This window comes from Nymphaea colorata, chromosome 8 (genome assembly GCF_008831285.2).
Source record: "Nymphaea colorata isolate Beijing-Zhang1983 chromosome 8, ASM883128v2, whole genome shotgun sequence".
NCBI lineage: Eukaryota > Viridiplantae > Streptophyta > Magnoliopsida > Nymphaeales > Nymphaeaceae > Nymphaea > Nymphaea colorata.
Window position 1 is genome coordinate 14,447,952 of NC_045145.1, and position 20,205 is coordinate 14,468,156.

The 20,205-nt window shown below is 37.5% G+C and overlaps 2 protein-coding genes across 2 annotated transcripts; both read left to right on the top strand.

Annotated features, from left to right (window-relative positions):
• Nucleotides 1–252: 252 nt before the first annotated feature.
• On the top strand, nucleotides 253–1,691 carry LOC116259360 (transmembrane ascorbate ferrireductase 2-like). Its single transcript, XM_031637134.2, has 4 exons — nucleotides 253–448; nucleotides 712–760; nucleotides 1,081–1,280; nucleotides 1,407–1,691. The coding sequence occupies exons 1-4, from the start codon at nucleotides 287–289 to the stop codon at nucleotides 1,674–1,676; spliced, it is 681 nt and encodes a 226-aa protein (XP_031492994.1). The 5' UTR covers nucleotides 253–286; the 3' UTR covers nucleotides 1,677–1,691.
• A 1,988-nt stretch (nucleotides 1,692–3,679) lies between these two features.
• Nucleotides 3,680–20,145, top strand: LOC116259077 (protein CASP). Its single transcript, XM_031636693.2, has 19 exons — nucleotides 3,680–3,832; nucleotides 4,952–5,062; nucleotides 5,486–5,664; nucleotides 6,006–6,155; nucleotides 7,146–7,234; nucleotides 7,376–7,485; nucleotides 7,639–7,733; nucleotides 8,626–8,681; nucleotides 11,874–12,039; nucleotides 14,241–14,333; nucleotides 15,136–15,264; nucleotides 15,402–15,521; nucleotides 15,991–16,071; nucleotides 16,676–16,783; nucleotides 16,995–17,138; nucleotides 17,216–17,317; nucleotides 18,550–18,629; nucleotides 19,790–19,882; nucleotides 19,959–20,145. Exons 1-19 carry the CDS (start codon nucleotides 3,739–3,741, stop codon nucleotides 20,020–20,022), a joined length of 2,064 nt encoding a protein of 687 aa, XP_031492553.1. The 5' UTR covers nucleotides 3,680–3,738; the 3' UTR covers nucleotides 20,023–20,145.
• Nucleotides 20,146–20,205: the final 60 nt, after the last annotated feature.

The window sequence follows — 20,205 nt, forward strand, 5'->3', positions numbered from 1 at the left end:
TTGCTTCTTTCTTTCTTTCTGACCAAGTCAAGATGATTCTGTTCTCCCTGACAGTGGAAATCTTAGTAGCAAAATTCTCAGAAGTTCATTAGCCAACTCCCCAACAGGCTTTGTCATGATACCAGTTCTAGTGAAAGAGAAAAGCAAAATATTCCTAGTTCACACTCTTAAGCAACAGAATAAAAAAGATTCAGAGCACCATTGTACATAAATCTGAAACATCACTTCTGCTGCTTCTGTCATCGTAAATCACTCACCATTTTCGGTCCTCTTCAGATTCAAAACAATGCCTGTAAAAGATGGGCCTGGTCTCGGCATCGAAGTCGAACATGTGGCAAATGCGGCACACGTGTTTGGTGTTATAGCAGCAATCCTAATGCTTGTTTGGTGTCTCCACTATCGTGGGGGCCTTAACCTGAATTCATCAGATGCCGACCACATTTTCAATGTAAGCTTCCAACTTCGGCCAAATCGGTGTTGATTCAGACAAGCTGCTCTAAGATCTTGGTCAAATTTCACAGCTGGCTTGACGCACAAGTGCACGATCACGGTCTTTCTTCAGATGAACTACCAAGCCTCCTAATTAATCTCCTTGACCCAAAAGAAAAAAAAAATCTCAGCATGTTTTTGGCTTAAGTTACATGAATCGCTGTTGTCTGTCTTTATTATGCATAATTGCTCACTGTGAGTTTATTTTTGTGAGCCCATCAGGTACACCCGGTTCTAATGTTCGTTGGTTTCATTCTGTTTTCTGGAGAAGGTGAAGTATCTCTCTTTCTCTCTCTCTTTCTCTCTGTGCAAAAATATTTGCATCATAAAACTTTAATTTTTGCTGATCATCAGTTTTTAACTCATTATAAACCACCGAGTTTTGAAGTCTCTAAAAGATGTGGTCCTACAGCTCAACGCCATAACAAAGTTTTTGGCCAGAAGCCATGGATGATTATATCCATAGAGCTTCTCCTGATGAAAACCCAGAGAATCAAAACGAATGTGTGATCTCTACTACAGGGTTTTACACAAATAAACCGTGCATTTGAGTATGTGCTCGCTATAATGATGCTGGTATCATGTCCACAGCAATAATGGCCTACAAAACAGTGAGGGAAGAGAGGCGCAAAAGGAAGCTTGTCCATTTAGCCCTGCATCTGATTGCTGGCCTGATGGGCTTAATTGGTGTTATTGCGGCATTCAAGTATCACGGAGAGTCTGAGCTCCCTAACATGTACAGTTTGCATTCATGGCTAGGCATGGCCACCATTTGCCTCTTTGGTCTGCAGGTATGCTACCCATGCTCCATGTCAACAGTTGCTGCCATTGCTTTCGATTTTCAGACCAATGGAAGGTACAAAATTTTAATATAGAACACCAAGAGCTGTGCAACTGATTTTGGTTCTTAATTGCAGTGGTTGATCGGCTTTATAACCTTCTGGTATCCTGGTGCTGCGATTTTGACAAGGACTAGATTTCGTCCTTGGCATATTTTTTCGGGCTTAACAATCTTCATCATGGCAATCTGCACTGCAGAGACTGGACTGGTGTCAAAAGCACAGTTTCTGAGCCTTACACTTGGGGATGAAGCTCTCATGATAAAGATGATAGGACTCACCGTTCTCTTGTTCGGAATTTCTGTGGGCCTTTGTGTGTCTTCGAATGATAACGATGGACCACTGTAGTCCTTTCGTGTGCCAGTACAGCCCAGCTTTGATGGGGAGTTTTTTTTTTTCACTGTCTTTTTTTTCAATTTTTCTGCCAGCAAAATATGTAAAGCAATACTTCGAGATGGAAAAAGTTGAAAGGATCTAGTTCTCCAAACTGATGAAAATGAATAAAAATAAAAAAAGGCACAAAATAACCTTCATCACCAGTTATCGGAGATTGGTGAAGTGGCCTAGCAAGTAGGGACCATAGACAAATGGAGCAGCTTAAGCTTTTCTGGTTTTGAGCCGTAAGATAAAGTTGATAATAAGAACAAATCTCGCCTATGAGGTGCTTGGTAGTTGGCCTTGCTACTGCTTCGTAGACAGATTTCAGGCATCCGTAGGATCTGTTATGGAGGCATTGTTTGCCTCAGAACTAAATCTGCTCATTAGAAAACCTCCAAGAGACTAACGTTCTAGCCATCAATCTTTTTGGTTCGGCAGTAGCATTAGCAAACTGACAGGTGGATCGACGGTGTTTTCATAAGAACACTAAATCTATCACAAATTTTGGTGTATCAAGCCCCAAGCGTGCGATAATGCAATGTATCCGCTACTTTTTGGGTACAGTCTTCGATTTAGATATTGCAAGCTAGAGTTCTAATGATATGAACTGTTCTTGGTAGTAGGCAGGTGATACTTTGGACTTACCACAACAGAGAAGTAATCTCAATGTTGTCCAAGGATGCAAGGTATCAAACAGCATTCACACATACAAGCAAAAACAGACGCGGTTCCGCAAGACCAGGCTACATGCACAGCCACCTCTTCCTTTCTTTTCTCCACAATCTTCATTTATAGCATTGGTTGCTCTTCTGGAGATTTATTAGATCTCCCAAAATCTTGCAGCATTTCGTTTTGATGAGGAACATGCCTGTTGCAACTTTGATCGGCATTATTTTGTTGAGTGAGATCCTCCTTTGATGTTGCAATCTGAGCTCATCTTCTCCTTTTGATTTGGACCGACACCATTTGCCGCTGCCTTCAGCAAAACTCACATTAAGGGCCAGGCAAACCCGATACTTTCAAACGATAAGGCTCTTCTGCATGCGTTATTTGTCAATTTCCTTATGCTCTGCCCTTTGATTCTCTTCAATTGTCAGTCTCGTCTTTTTAAGAACACGACGATGGTGGCTGCCGCCATAAATATGGCTCTCTCATTTCGGATGCCATGGCCATAACCATGATCATTAGAAAATGCAAGCTTTTCAAAAATCTTACGGGTTTTTAATGGTTCTGTGGGTGCAGTTAGTTACTCAGATGTTCTGATCTACCATAGTTGACTACCCTTGCACCATCCACCTTCCCGCACTGTGGTTGTGGTACCAAGGCTTACGCCTATGGCAAGGATGACTCTAGATGTAATTTAAAGAATAAATTAATGAAAACAAATTGCTCACATCAGCATCAACTTCAGCAGGAACATATCTGAAAGAGGAGTGGGATCTGTTGTTCTGATGCATGGTTTGTCCTGCTAAACGCTGTAAAATAGACAATCCAATAATCTCTTCTGTTCACAAACACCATTCCAGGCCATAGTGCTACGTACCGATCTTTAAACAGTTATGACAAACTTGAAATGCATTCAATAAATCAGGCTGTTAAATGTAAAACTGGATGTTAGCCATTAGCTGGCTATAGAAGATCATCCGATGCTGAAAATATAAGATTTATTTGAGAACTTGGTTGGGCAAGTGACGGGGTCAGGTTACTGCTGAAGGATAGATCAGTCATTTTGCACAGGTCTCTTTGTATTTCGTAAGCAACCAAATGTTGTAATGTTAAAACGTAATTGGAAAAATAGCAGGGGAAAACTATAAGGCGTTTCTTAAACAAGGGAAACTCTTGACCGTTAACTGATTAATTAATATTTGGACCACTTTACAAGAAATCTTCTGAAAGGGAAGGGCCTGAGTGAAATTTACCAAGAACAAGCGCTATGGCTTCACCGCACCGGTCTCGTGTGCGAGGAACGATGCTTATATAAGGGGAGAAACGGGCCTTCCAAACACCGTTGACGAGATCCAGACGCTTCGCCATGGAGGCGTTCAGGGAGCCCTCGCCAGGAGGCACCGACAGAGAGCCCGCTGCCTCTTCTTCTCCGATCGACCTCGTTCTCAATTTCTGGAGAGGTACGCCCCTGATCTCCGATTGCTTTTTCCTTTTCTCTAAACCGATCCATCGGCTGAAATTTTCCTGTGCCTCACCGTATTTGCGTATAATCTAAGCGTTTTCGTTGGACGAACAATGCGTACGATTGGTTAATTTAGGCATAGGAGATCGAGCTTGCTTTCTGCTGCTCTGTCTGGGTTGCAGGGACAAAGTTATGAAAGACATGGAATTCATTCGAAAGCTTTTGCAAAATCAGCATAATCGGCAGGGCCGATCAATGCGTGATATCCTTCTGCATTTTAGAGTTTTAATTATGTAGTAAGGCAATGGAGTTGGGACCGCTCGTTCATGTGCTAATTTGTCGTGAACTTTAACTTGTTTACCGAGCGTCTTCTTGATTTGATTTGATCAGATCACCTGATTGATTAGTATACTCAATGTTTTCGGTGAATTCATTTGGTTGACTGTCACCTCGTTCGTCCCGATACACTGAATAATGTAGTTGATACCTGAGCCTTGGAAGAACGTATCTCAGACGTACAGAGTTTTAAGTGGCTATAATTAGTTAGAATGCATGGAAGTTCATGATTTGAGCGCTTTATGAACACTCGGTTCATGTGACTAGTCTGCCACTATGATTATGCATAAAGTCCACAGAAAATCTTTGAATCGAACCACCAATTAGTAAGAGAAGTTGACTGTCAGATTGGACTTTGAAGATGCAGGCGTGTAAATTTGGAAAACTTTAGATATGTCGTTATCTTTGTTGGAAGTCAATGATCAACAGTCTGCACGTTGTAATTGAGTATGCCATTCGATTAGGTGATATGTAAAAGCAGCTTACATAGATAATATATCTCTTCTCGATTCATGGGTGATGCCTGAATACGGTTGATTTCTTTGTGAATAGTTGCAACATGTTTGAGGCAATGCTCTTGAATATGTGCATTATTAACAGCTTATGAGCCTTTTTTTATCGGGAAGATCATGGAAATCCATGAAATCAACTGACAAGACCATATTCTCTGTTCCTTCTGTTACTTGACATGCTTGTTTTTGGGTCAGATTAGAAGTAAATGCAAAAGCTGAAGCTTTTCTTATTTTTTGTTTTGTCACATATTTCCTCCCTTTGATGGCAGATTTTGACTTGGAGAAGGAGAGGAGTGGTCTTGATGAACAAGGAATGAAGATAGCTGAGAATCAGGAAACCAGCCAGAAAAATCGGCGGAAACTTGCTGAGAGCACTCGTGGTATTTCTTATGTTCCTTCACTTTGTTTGCTTTAGCTTTCCACCAAAAAATGCATTAAGGTGAACAATGAATATGACATAGAATTGAAACTTTGGGTATTAGACATTTAGCTTCTGTCTATAAATGTTGCTTTCAAGCTTTGAAAGTTCTTATAGTTACTTGTGATGATTTTTCATTGTCTGCATGCTACAACACCACTGGATCTCGTGTTTATCTAATGTAGCATTTCAGGCATTCCCAAACCTTTAGTTCAATAGATGCCTGTCAAACACTGGACTGAATTTAAACAGCAACTTCTTGCATATTCTCCTGATTCTTGACTTCAAGCAACTTCTTGCATATTCTCCTGATTCTTGACTTCGAGCAACTTCTTGCATATTCTCCTTAATTCAAGTACTAAATGAATTTTTGTTTTACTGACAGACTTCAGGAAAGCTTCTCCAGATGAAAAGTTGAATTTATTCAATTCATTGCTCAAGGGGTATCAAGAAGAAGTTGATAATCTCACAAAACGTGCAAAATTTGGGGAAAATGCTTTTCTCAACATTTACCAGAAACTCTATGAAGCACCTGATCCCTATCCATCTCTTGCTTCAATATCTGTGAGTATCTGGTGGCTTTGTTAAACGATGTCATGCCTCATTACCACTTTATGTTTGACTTTGAATCTTGCTTGTCTCTTTTGTTTGTATTTTGATCATTGTTTTTCCTGCATGAATCATCCTCTATGCGATTCTGGGTCCAACTTGGCATCTCCTTTTTAGCATTTCTCCTTGTTAGAAAACCATACTGTTTTTAACAATTTAGGAATAACTATGGTGACACCAAAAGGTTTGTCACCATTTCAACTTTTTGTGGTACTCTGCACTGCATGATTTTGTGTTTGTGAGCTATGACTAGCAGCATTATCAAAGTGTTGAAGCTTTTTCTAGTCACCATGTAGGACCTTGAAGCAAAGTTGGTTGAGTTTGAAGCTGAGAACCGTAAGATGAGTCATGAGCTTGAGGAGTTCAGAACCGAAGCTGCTCATCTAAGAAACCAGCAGGCTACAGTAAGAAGGCTTGAAGAGCGCAATCGTCAACTAGAATTGCAGGTTGGCATTGTTAGTTAATGTTTTAAACTTTTGTTATTCCATGCATGTACCTTATATGTTATACATGTTTGCACATTAAGTTTTAATTAATGCTTCTTCCTCAAACACAATTCACAGCCTCATGAGTGAGAATGCTAAATTTTCATCTTTTTTGCTATCCATCTTCACAATATGCATATGTAAGAGTAAGATTGTTAAACAGTAAGTACTGAAAATTGATGCTACTGTGTTGTTCAGAGACGGACTTTTCATTGGAATTTAATCACAGACTTAGAATGCAATACCTTGGATAGATAGCTGCATTACAAAATGTTAAATTTTTGGAAAGCTTCCCTGTTTCTAATCATCCAAGATAATATACTTTCCTACAGTGAGAGAGTTTCTGTTGTCTTTCTTTCTTTCTTTCTTTCTTTCTTTCTTCTTCTTCTTCTTCTTTTTTTTTTTTTAAAGCAAGGATGGTTTCTCACCAAGATCAAGTTGAAGCTGGAAAGGTGTTTTTCCTTCATTGACAGGATTCAGATCTAGCTTAACTTGATGGATGATTTGCTCTTCTGAAAAGGTTTTCTTTCTAAATATGAAAAGTGTAACAATCTTGAATCTGAAGAAAAATAAGCAGCAAAAAACATATGAAGAAAGCTGGACAGTATATCCACTTATGGTATTTGAAGCTAAAATTGCACAAGAATGCACCAATTCATTTCTTGTGCAATCATCAAAGAGGAAAGAAAACAATCTTTTGGATAGTATCTGGGTCATTTCAAAGGGCTGAAAAGCAGGTGGGTCATCCTGGCATGTTCTGGTTTATTTTTGACTGATTACCCATCCTGTTGACATGGTCAATTTGCTCAAAGTGTCGTGTCTGATGGCCTAACCCTTTCTCATTTTCATTTGGATATTATCTTTTAGGTATGAAACATAATCATCACATCTAAATGGAATATGTGAAATGTTCCTTTCGTGTTCATTTTGGCCTTCCTTTAATTAATCCAGATGGAGGAGAAAATTAAGGAGCTTGTAGAAATTAAACAACGAAGCTTGGCAGAAGAAAACCAGAAGACACTGGAGGTCTTAAAAGACCGGTAATTTCACTTAATGTAATTTTTGTTGTCAGAAAGTTATCATTTTGTGGGACAGGTTATATATGATGAAAACTTTCAACTTTATTGAGCTCAACAAGGTGACATTTACTTCATTGTGCTATTTTTTTGGATGGAGGGCAGGGAAATATTATTGCAGGAGCAGTTACGTCAGGCTAGAGAAAGTGTGTCAAATATGCAGAAATTGCATGAATATGGACAAAGCCAACTCTTTGAGTTTCGTGCCAGATCAGGTATGCGTATCGGAACTCATGACATCATCCTCCTTTGCATTTTTCCAATTTTTGCTGCAGTCTGTCAATGTGTTACTAGATGAAGATGATCCTCTGATTTGGTTTTGATTTACAGAGACAAGTAGTTACTAACTGGTTTTCCTTCTAGTGCAGATGAAGAAAGGGCAGCTAAACAGTCTGAAGTAAATCTTCTAATGGATGAGGTTGAGCGTGCTCAGACAAGGCTGCTTAGCCTTGAAAGAGAAAAGGTGCTTCTTGTTGCTATTGGAGTCTTTCAAATGTGTAGAACCTGAATCATATATCTATCTATGACTTTCTAACTCTAGTGACTGATAAATGAATAGTTTCTCCATGTGGACAATTTCTTGTGAAGTGAAGTAATTCGTGTTGGTTCTTGAGACTTTTCCACTTTTGACATAATGGTTGTCAAACTGGTTTGCTTCTCCTTAATGAAGTTAATTTCCGAGTTACACACTTTCTGACATAGAGGGGATGTGATGAAATTTGTTGTTTCAACTTTCTCTCTGGTATAGAAGCCTGATTAATATTTTGGCCTTGTCATAGCACACATTATAGTTTTAGCATGCAGAAGTGCTCTAACATGTTGGGTTTTTAATTCAGTAGACACAATACTAATTTTGTCTTTATCAAGAAATTCCATGTTGGATGAGGTGAACAATAACTTTTATGAGTCATGACCCTCTTCACTTGCAAGCTACATAATTTGATCACAAATTGAATCCCTATAATTGTAACTGTGGCAACTTACACCTTGTTTGCTCTCAAATAAGTTTCAGTTGGTTGACCTCTTATGTTGTCATATCATATCAGTTGACTTGCTTGACTGTGATAGTTTTTCTTTGTATCATGCCATTCCTATGAAAAGATGACCTTCTGAGAAATTTGTGCTATTGGTACAAGATTCAAAGGAAATATAGGTCTTCACATGGTTATCTTATACAGATTGGTGACTATTCAAGTCAATCTTTTCTCTCTAAAGATTTTCATATGAAATCTTCAATAAAATTTATATATGTTTCAGTCATTGAAGCTGATATGTGAATGGCATGACTGCTACGACAACAAAATAATTCAATCATTTGCTAGATGCACATATTGACTTCTTGATATTATTTGCAGGAAGCTTTGAGAACTCAATTGCATGCAACAAGTGTAGAAAATGTGAATAAAACAAGGTACATGATTTCCTGTTTCATTTTCTGCCAATCTTGTTCCTTGATTAATGAAGAGAAGGTGGAGATCCAAATAGATATATAAACCCATGAAAGGATAATATTAGTAATCTTCTCCTTCCAAATAAACGTTCCCCTCCTCAAAACATGCAACTAAATAATTTGTGTTCATGTTCAATCTCGAATGGCTTATCAACCCCTAAAATTTGAAGCTGAAAGTGCCTAATTTCTTGAGTGCAAATCCACCCTAGAATCACCTGTTTGCCTAGGTCATCACTTAGCTTCCCTTTTTTCATGATCCCTAGAATCACCTCCTTGCCTAGGTCACCTCTTAGCTTCCCCTTTTTTCATTGTTTAATGGTCTAACACTTATATAACATGCAAGCATTGAGCCTTTTGGAGGCCTGGTGGTGGGATCAACTAGTGCCTTTTTATCTTTCTTGGGGTTCAAACTTCAAAGAGCCTTTACCTCAGACTTTTACAATATTGGACTTAGTTTTCAAACTAGTGACTAGCTATAGATACGGGTATGGGTGCAGTGCACTTTCAAGAAATTCAAGTAGAGAGACACGGCCATATATATATATATATATATATATATATATATATATATAAATAACAAAAAAAGTTAAACAAACAAAACAATATAGAAAGTTTAGTTAAAGAATAAGAAAACTAAGTCACTGAAAAAATTGCCGGTTGCTGACAAATTGTGTGAGAAAGTCCTGCTGAACAGGTGCAGTCAGAGCATAGAGAACATGAAAAGCCCTTTAGTTTCTGTCGTGGTCTCTTCATTTCCATTGTATATAGACAATGATTTAAAAAAAAAAAAAAACCTAATTAGTGGACAAAAATGGACTTAGTCAACTTTGAGCAAGTCTAAAGAAGAATGTAGTCATGGGTGCGTTGAGTCGTTGACTGCACCTAACACAGGTCTGACCATGTCCAGGGCCTACGTCACACGGATACGGCAGATTGGGTTGAGTACCGGTGTCGACACGCCGACACGGGAATCCCGACACGGCGATACGGCCGGATACGTTTTGGATCGGGTCTGGGTCAGACCCGATCCGAACCACTTTTATAATCCGTTTTATAGCTTTCATTTGAACAAATTTCAAAATGGCCCTAAATTTTGTGTTATTTAAACAAAAACGGTTATAATTTTAAATTGTTTGCAAACTCACCGTAACCTCATTTTCTATCAACATTATTTTATATATATATTTAAAATTTAAATTGTTTTAATATTTTAAAATAAAAGTGGGTTTTTCTTTGGCTGTGTCTATGAGGACAGACAAAGTATGGACAAAGAAAGAGGGACGTTAGTCTTTTTATTATAAATTTCATGTTTTTTTATTTCATTATCATTTTTAATTTTTTTAAAATATAATATTCGCCGTGTCCGTGTATCCTAAAATTTTGAAATTACCGTGTCCGCGTACCCGTACCCGTATCCGTAGGATACCCGTACCCGTATCCGTGTGACATAGTCCAGGGCATATCTATACCTATATTACATGGGTGTGGGTACGGTTGCGGACCAAATTCAAAATCATGGGTACGCGGGTACGGCTAGTCGTGTATATATATATATATGAAATAATATAGAAAAGCACATTCATTAAGATTTTAAACAAACTAAAAGTGTATCATTCACCATTTCAATCATGATTCATCAATTCAAGTCAAGTTTGATCTCAAAATTGGATACAAGTAGGTATGGGCACCGGCGCTGGGATGGAGGATGATGGTTGGGTGTAGTCAGCTGAATGAAACCGAGCACAGGGAACTGAAGGCGGAAAGGAGGAGTGTAAGGAGTAGGTATGGGCGAAAGCTGGGAAGAGGTTTGGCAGGTTACCTCACGCCGAAAGTGTGTCATGCTGCTGGCGAGGGGGAGCACAGCAGGGAACAAGAGGCCGGTTGAGGACGCTGGAAGGGGAAGCGCAGCAGGGAAACAGGAAGTCGGAAGGAAGGGAAGGCGATGGTAGGACGCGGGTAAGAAAAACAAAAGGAAGGAAAAAAAAAAATCCTAGAAAGTGGATGGAAATGGAGTCCGTCAGCGCTGACCGTGTCATAAAACAGACGGATACGCCCTTGGACTCGGTCAAAGAATTGGATGTGGCAGACCAACGTGTCCATCGCATGTCCATACCCAAACCCGGTCAGGCTGAGTCGAGACCGACACACTAGTCTCTGAGCCGCACCCGTGTTTCATAGATCTGTACCCATGCCGCACCTGTGTCAACATAGGTACCTCACCCAAATAGAGGTACCCCTGTGACATAGTCCACTATTAGGTCCGACTGGCCACCAATCGGCCAAATATTCTCCACCTCCAAGTCAACTGGGCCTGTTTGAGGGACTATTCAAATTTCAAACTAGTCAATGTCTTTCGTTCAAGTTGGCCCTTCTAAAATATTTGTGTTTATGTACTGTATTTCTATATATTGTCTGTCCTATATGTTCTTTCCCTCTCTCTCTCTCTCTATAAAATGTGAAGCTCTTTTATAGTGTATTTATATTTTCCGTTCTCTTAAACATCAGGCTCTAAATCTGTATATATTTAGGTTTATGTTGCTCCTGATTAATTTTTTTAGTCAACTGAGTTGAACTAACCCTGCATCTCAGACTCTCAACGTCTTCTTAGGGCCTTGACTGACTTGAGCCTGACTTTAAAGTTTGACTACTAAGCTGTTGGAGAGGTGACTATATGGCAGGTTAAGCCAGCACTGCCAGGTTCTTCACCCCAAGAGTGGTTTCCCCACTTGAAAAGAAAAACTTAATACTCAGTAATTGCACTATCTTAATCAAAGCTTAAGTTAAACTTACCTTGTTGAATATATTTATAGCTCCAGAAAGTGAAAAGATAAGGTAACAAAAAACATTGTAACAGGCTATTGTATGTTATTTTTTTAAGGAATCAAAACTCTATGCATCTTGGAAAGGCTGAATATGTCAAATGGACTCTCAGTCTTATGACCAGGCGCCATGAAGTAATCTTGATTGAGCTTGCAAGAATTGCTTGAGAGATTATTTTCTTGAATTCAGAAAATTGAACCTGTTATTTCTACTTTCTGAATGTGCTTCTACTAGTTATTTGTGAATCCCCAGATTATGTTATGAAAATTGTTTACCTTTTCAACCGTTTCCAATGAATTTAAAGTATTTCATAGCTAATTTTTCTTCCAACAGTGAGAATGCAGAAACAAGCATTAGCCTTGAGAATTCGTTGAACGCAAAGGAGAAAATAATTTCTGAGTTGCACATGGAACTTCATAATCTGGAGGCTACATTATCGAATGAAAGGGAGCAACACATGAATGAGATGAAGGCGCTTAAGGCGATTGTGAATGATAAGGTTTCATGCCAAATTGTCTTTTCTGGTTATGTACTGACATGTTTTTACAACCAACCTTCTAAAAAACTTCAGTGGACTGCAAATCATATGCTTATTGATAGTTAAATTTGCACTTGTAAGTTTCAAACATAAATTGGCCATACCATGAGTAGTTTCTAACCTTTCCTTCATCTTAGTCAAGATCAGAACTTATGATGCACATGGGACCTAGCAGCCCAATGTGTGTCTTGTATCAGTCAGTGTCTTGTATCTTGTCAATACCAATATGCACGCCAAATTTGAGTGCTGAATTAGCTAGGTTATGACCTAGCTTATATTGGTTTTAACCTAGGTCAAAACATAGGATACTGGAAGCCCTGAGTTTCACCAAATAGCTCTGTATATATGCATGCATAGGATAGACTATTAACGGATGTGAACCTCATTAATGCTGGAATGGTTTGTTATGTTGTTGTTATTAACCTTCTGTATGTATGTAATTAAGATCCAGCAACAAGTATCTTTAGAAATGCTGATTATGGTATAGGTCTTTCAAATATTTTTTCTTCCTCAAAGATTAGAATAACATAGATATATTTTTGTTTGAAGTGATCCTTAAGATCCATGTGCAAGCCAATGGCAACTTAAACTTGATATAAGGGGACAATCCGAACCGAGTAAACTACTTATCAAATTTTTCTCCTTGTTGTACTCTGGCTTATAGTACACAGAAAAAAAACATCAAGAAGGTAAGAATGATGATGCCTACAATGGCAGTGATCAAAATAATATGCAAATATGATAAGACAAATTACTAGGACTGGTAAATGAGAAAAATCCTATAAACATATTCTTTTATCTTCTCATCTAGGTGTTAAATAAATTATAAATTTTGTTGTAAGTGGGCAAGAATTTTATTAGTCTTCTGAACTGTTGAAAATATCAAATTCTTTTGTGCATGTCCAAAAAGTTGGCCAGCTATGCTAGAGAGAAGCACTATGTTTTAATCTTTTCTTAAATCATTCATAAAATGGCAACAATGAGTTTGCAAATGCACACGAACTAAGATAGCAACAGCAGTAATTAGGTACCTCTTATTATATTTGCTAGATCAAATGGCATTTAGTTATCCTTCTGCATAACCAAAGTCTCATTGGGTACAGTGCTAATCTGATCACAACAAGGCAGTGGGGCTAACTAGAGGTGGGCATCGGGCCTGGGTACCCGGTATGCGGCCCGATAGATTTTAAATATTATTTTTAATTAATAATATATATTTTAATTATTAAAAATGTATTTTATATTCAAAAAAATTATTTTATATATATATATATATATTTTATTGTAACTGGTCTGGGCCGGGGCTCAGGTTTCAGGCATTGGGCCATGGCCTGGGCTTGGGTTTTGGACATCGGGCCGGCCTTGACACGGCTCTTATCGGGCTGTCCGGGCCGGCCCAATGTCCAGGCATAGGGCTAATAGTATTTAAGGTTGCTTAAATGTAAAATCATGAATACTGATGCGAAGATTTGCTTGGATGTGTGGATAGTAGGAACAAGACAAAAAAAAATGCTTGACATACAAAGGATGTGTCTGCAATTAATTGGACTGGACAGGCCATCAGTCTAAGAAGTCTTTTTTTTTTGTTTTTTAGGTGGAGGGAAGAGGTTGGGGTCTTAGACTCTTGGGTACCAGATCCTCTATTCACGTCTCTTTCATTTTGCTATAAGATTTGTCCATACTACTCATGGTTGTTCCAATAGGAGCAGGTGTTTTTGCGCTTCCAAGTTACAATTTCATCCAGGTTGGCCTTGTTTAGATCTTTGTTTCATGTAGACTATAAATATCTGTTCATCCATTTTGTGATTTTTCCAAACATGATTATCATTAAGAGAAAGTAGTATGTCCGTAAAAAGGGGGGAAGCAACCACCTGATACATCTCTCACCATTATGACACAGTCCTTTTGGTTCTCACCTCAGATTGAAATGATCTTTAGAACCAAAACTAAGGCATTGCTGCCACTTGGCATTCTGAAACAAGACCCTGCACCTTTTTTTTTTCAGGTAGTTCTGAAAATTATATCTTAACTTCTTCTGTTAAACTGTGTATTTGTGTGTTCAGTGATTGAGTATTTCTTCTGCTTTGGTGATTGGGTTCTTTACATTTATTCAATTGATCTTCATGTAGTCATCTAGTGTTTCCATGTTGTTTCATTAATAGGAAAATGCTATTGAGGAGATAAAAAAGGAGCTTCAGGCAAGGCCAACTGTCAAGCAAATTGATGATCTCCGGAAAAAAGTTAAAATTTTGCAGGTATTTAAATTTTTTATTGGTGATTTTTGAGGTTGATTTCTTTAATTTTCTGCTGATTTTTCCAATATTTTTGAGTCAATTGAAAGCTAAATCCTAATTAATTTTGTCAATCCTTTTAACATTTTGTTTTCTTTGACAAAGTACCTTATTGCAGTTATTTTTCTTATCATTTTGTTGAGGACTATTGTTCTTTCATTTGTCATATCTCAGTAATTTTCCAAGAAAATTTTCTTCTGACTGAAAGATTGATGATTAACATACTAGAGTTCCTCCATGTTACTTTTTCTCATTTGTCATGAATTGTAATGTATATTGGTCAGTTCGCTTGCTTAGATGCACTGTATAGGTCCTATATGGTAAACCAAAATCAGCTTTAAACCTAGTTTCCTGTGTAAAACATGCTTCGAAGTGGTTCTTGCACACATTTTAGGTATCAAAAAATGGCATGGAAACTACTTGCTTCAGATGCATTGTGCAGGTCCTCCATGGGAAACTAAAGCCAGCTTTTGACCTAGTTTCCAGTGAAAACATGCTTGGAAGAAAATACATGGTTCTTGCTCACAGTCTGGGTAGCACCAAATGGGCACAGAATGCACTTAACGCGAATTTTGTTTTTATTGAAAACATGAACTGTTGAGGCACAACACGACCAAAATGTTTTCGTTTCTTCTTTTTAGAATCATTTTCAGCTCATATATGCATTTCAAAGATTCTTGGTCTTAGATCATGAAACTGTGTTTCTACTTTCAATTACCAAATAGTTTCTTGGTCGAGTTAAAGCTTTTGAGTGCTGTCTACGTAGGCTGTAGGTTATAATTCAATCGAAGCTGAAGATTGGGAAATAGCGACCAGTGGTGAGGAGATGAGCAAGTTAGAATCCCTGTTGCTTGACAAGAACAAGAAGATGGAGCACGAGCTCACACAGTTGAAGGTAAAATTATTTGGTTGCTGTTTCAGCATGATATTTGTTTTATTGCTTGAACCTACTTGGGCGTGCTCACACACACATCTGCTCACATATTTTTCTCAGTTCAGTTTGGTTGATAAGTTCTTTGTTTTCTTGGCAAGGTAAAACTTTCTGAGAAGGAAAAAGCATTAAATGCTGCTGAAGCTAAAGCAGCAGAGCTGACAATTACGTTGAATGAACAGCAGAAGTTAATCACTAAGTTGGAGGATGACATTTTAAAGGTATGTAGTTACATCAATTCTTGTTGATCGTACAACTATTCTTGCAGAGAATGGTCACTGTAAAATTCAGTTGCATTCTTCGTTAATGTTCCCTGCTTTGGGGCAAAATTATTAAAGGAAACATGGCACCAAGTGAAAACATTTCTATCATTGATTATAAATGTTATTTTCAGGTATATTTGTTTTGCCTGCTTCCGTTATGCATTTGGCTGTTTGAAATATTATAATTTCTTTATTCATATTAAATATTGAAAATAAGTTAGTTACGTAATAATCTGGTCCTGACCTAATACAATGGCATGATTTATTGTCAAATGACTCAGTTAGTAACATGGATATGAAGAATATTTCAGGCATGGCCTATAGAAAATTATCTTCTGTTGTTCCTTTGGACGTTGGGGCTTTGAACTGTCGTTTTTTTGTTTTTGTATTATTTTGTTGCTAAAGAGTCAGTTACATGATAATGCAGGGATATAATTCTGTAGAAAGAAGAACTAACCGATTTGACGATTGGGAGTTGCCAGAAATGGGGGTCCATGATATTCTTGAGGTACTTTATTTGCATCTGTCAAAAACCACAAGTTGTCTGATCAATGCATGAGGTGTGAATGTTTTCTTAAGTTAAAAGTATGTACTTAATCAATTACCAATATACAAGACTTACCACCACCTTTGTTCTCTAATCCTTGGAGATGCTCGAGTTGTTGAGGTACACTATCACACACTATGATTATCACATCTATGACAAGATGCTAAGAGTGACATATGTTAGTTGCTGAACTTTTAGCTAGTTTCAAATCCATCAGTATCCACCAAATAACATTGACTCCATGTAATTAATATGAAAAAAAATTGAGAATATGTCACCACATGAAAATAGTGAATGATATGTTACTAGTGTTCAAGCTTTTTTTGAAATTCAATTATGCCTTATTTAGTAGATCATGTTCAAAGCCCATTGAATTAGTTTCCCATTCAGCAGATGGAGGCATGCCATAGTGTTGTCATTACCTTCACTTAACAAATGTTAGCTTAACACATCTGGATAAGCATTTTCCACTGAGTAATATCTGTGCTATCTACCTTTCGTTTTCCATAAAATTAGTTTTGCCGGTGATGAAGGGTTCTTGACTAATTTTTGTTGCTAAATAAAGAATTCAGGTTCAAGATCTGCTTTGCCAGATCAGGATCAAAATTCAATGCTTCAGGTGATCTGTAGTCAAAGAGATCGATTCAGAAAAAGATTACAAGAGTCTGAAGAGGTAAGTTGTGGACCCTGAGTGAGCAGCGTTTGATTTTTTTCTTTTTTTTCAGTTGTGTGGTTTCTCAGTTCTTTTGCATTTACTTTTTCATGACTATATCTGTTGCCTATTTCCGCTTCCCTTTCCTTTTGACTGAATATTTTCATGGGTCTGTTTATTCAGATGAGAATTTCCAGAAATTCTAGTGACATGGTTTTCTAAATTATGACAGGAAGTGAGACAGTTGAAGGAGAAAATAAGATCCTTGAATGCAGAGCTTGAGAAGACTAAATCTGATAATGTAAAGCTCTATGGGAAGATTCGTTATGTTCAAGATTACACTCAGGAAAAACCGGTATCTAGGGGTTCCAAGAAGGTGATTGTTATGAGCTTGACATTCAAAGTTCTACTTCTATCTCATATTTTATGCTGACATTGTGCTATTTTTTTCAGCGTGGAGAGGATATAGAAAGTGGGTTCAGTTCTGATGTAGAAGTGAAATACAAGAAAATGTATGAGGAGGATATAAATCCTTTTGTAGCTTTCTCAAAGAAGGTATTCTACTTTTTCCTATTGTCAGTATAATACCTGATAACAATTTATCTTAATGGCTCTTTGAGAGATGCTAAAGGGTGTCTTATAAATGAGGTTAGTAAAAAAAATATGTGTATTTTTACTAGCTCATCTACTGTAGCTCAATTGGGAATAGATATTAACCTTTGAAAGGAAGAAAGAAGACAAAATTCTTATGTGAGTGGTTGAAGCAACAGCAAAAATCTTCATTGTGCATATAGAGATTGGCAATGAAATTGTTACGCGCAGCTTGGTAGTATGATATTGAAGGGAGATTAGTGGGCCATGTGACACATAGTTCCCTTTGCATGGGTTGTGAACTGGTGATAGTTGATTAAAATGGTTCGTCTCTGAACCAGTTTGTTAAAACCTTAATACGCTTGGTCCAACATTTGCAGCTCCTTTACTTGAAAGGCTATTTTTTTAAAAGGGTAAAAATTTTTGGGGTGAGTTTTCCAATTTGAGTAATTGATAATTTATATAACTGAACACTAGAGGATAGCATTACTTAGCCATATGGTCATGCTTCAGATAAATGCTTGCAACATGAGTTTCAGCCATACATGTGAATTGTTTGCATCTTCTCATAGCACAAATCTTAAGAAGTTTCTATTACTGCTGCAACCTTTTGTCTTTCCTGATTTTATAGATGAACTTAATTAATAAATATTCCCATTGTCATAGTTTCAGTCAATCTATACTCAGAATATTTCAGGGAGACAAAACTTTTATATAGGCATGTTAATTATGTTTTATAAGCTATCTCTAACAGAATGTTCACAAATCGCCGTGGTATAAAAGCTAATGTGATGATTCTGGATTCAAGTTCCTTTTTTTTTTGTTAATGTAATGCTTTAAATTCTCTTATTTGAATAATGAAATACTGTACTTTTTTTATGTGCTTTAGATGCTTGAGAAAGAATTTCAAGCATATTTTTCTTTGGCACTTTTTGGACTTGAGTGATTTTGAGAGCTAATACATTGTTATTAGGCACGTTGGTATGTTTCACAATACTTCATCAGATTCAACTCTACTTTTCTTAGTCCTTGTTTTGACTGCATCTTTGCTGGATTAGACTGTAGGACTATCTCATATGAAATGTGTTGTCATCTACCCTCTTGGTTGACTGATTTATCCTCTGAATTTTCTTTGCCATGCATTCTGCCTTTGTACGGGCATTGTAACATTTTTCTTATAAAATGATTTGAATCAGGAAAAGGAGCAAAGGTACAGGGAGCTTGGAATAAGAGATAAGATCACCCTTAGCAGTGGACGCTTTCTTCTGGGCAACAAGTATTCCTTTCCTTTCCTTATATTCCATAAAACGATGTTCTGTAGCCTCTCTAGATTTGTAGTTGAATTCTGTTGTTTACATTGCTGCCGTCTCCTATGTTTTGAGTTGCCTACACCGAACAAGTTCTTCCAATATTAGTACAATATCTTTTATGTGCAAACTCTTTGAACCATCTAGCTATATGATCAGGACACAAAAGCTTTGCTGGTATGCTTGTATTGTCCAATACCGTTTGTGGCATTCAACTAATTTCCTTGGTGAAAAGTATCCATCAGTTCATGGAAAAGGAAAAAGTGCTCATGCTAGTCTGGAGGCTTGATGTTTTCATTAGCCCACTGTTCGCCCATATCTCTTCTCGGGCCGTTTTATTCTGTGAAAATGTTTATGTTTCTTTCTTTGAAGATTTGTTTTTCCCATACCCTGGTGAGATGGTAGAATTGAAGAGTCTAATAATAAATCCAAACAATTGCTTTTGGCAACTGAAATGCTTGCCAAGCGTTTCAGCTCATGATGAATAAGTCTAAAAAATGGATACACGGTCATTTATCAGAGGATCTCGAACTGAGCAGTACACTTAACAAAATTGTTAAACTGTTCATTCTCATTTATTGTCTGTCCTGCTTAGATTTTTATATATATGGATTAAGTTACATTCTCATTTTTATATATTCACTTGTCTAATAGTGATATGATTCACTTTTCTAATAATGATATGATAAAATAGTCAACTGATTAGCCTACGAGACTCAGCACAAGTAATATGTACGGTTGTTGTTCAATAATGGCATCGTGCCTTACTGAGCATTTGACCAAGAGTTTGAATCTTGCATTCAAGTCAGCTCCCCCTCTACTCAGCTTCAACTCTATCTTCAGTGAGGCTTTAGTCAGCAACATATTTTTTGTCCCGATTCCTCATGAGGTAATGAACAGGATCTTGTGTACAAAATGCCAGCTTGTCCACTCAGAAACTCCAGTAGACTTTTATTTTTACTTGTGATGTCGCCATTTTCAGTGGATTGATAGATGCTCCGTCAATGTTTATATGAAAGGAAGGCAGCTATGTAGATCGTATGAACATCTGCATGCTCCCTGTTGTGCTTATGCACGTGCCTTCTAGTTAAATAACTAGTACCATTTGGTAACAATTCTTCATTTGCAGATATGCTCGAACTTTCATATTTTTCTACTCCATTGGGCTTCATCTGCTTGTGTTCACCAGCCTATATAGGATGTCAGCGCTAAGCTATCTCGGGTAACTGAAATATATAATTCTTTGGGATGATTTCTCTGTTTCTTATGTTGAAGCTGACTGATACCTTCTTTTGCAGAACCACTCCTGCAGCAAAGGATGTTACAGTTCTGGGAACTGCCAAGAGCCTCACAATGCATTGATTTTATATGCCAATTTTGTATACATCTGGGACCTTTTTAGTTGCTTCTGTATCATAAATTTTCTTCTTAAGGATCTAAAGTTATGATGTCTATAAAATCACCCTAGATGTGTTCAACTTCCAAGTAACTATACCTCTGATAAGTTCCTATCCAGTACGAAAAATACGAGTTATTGAGTGGCTG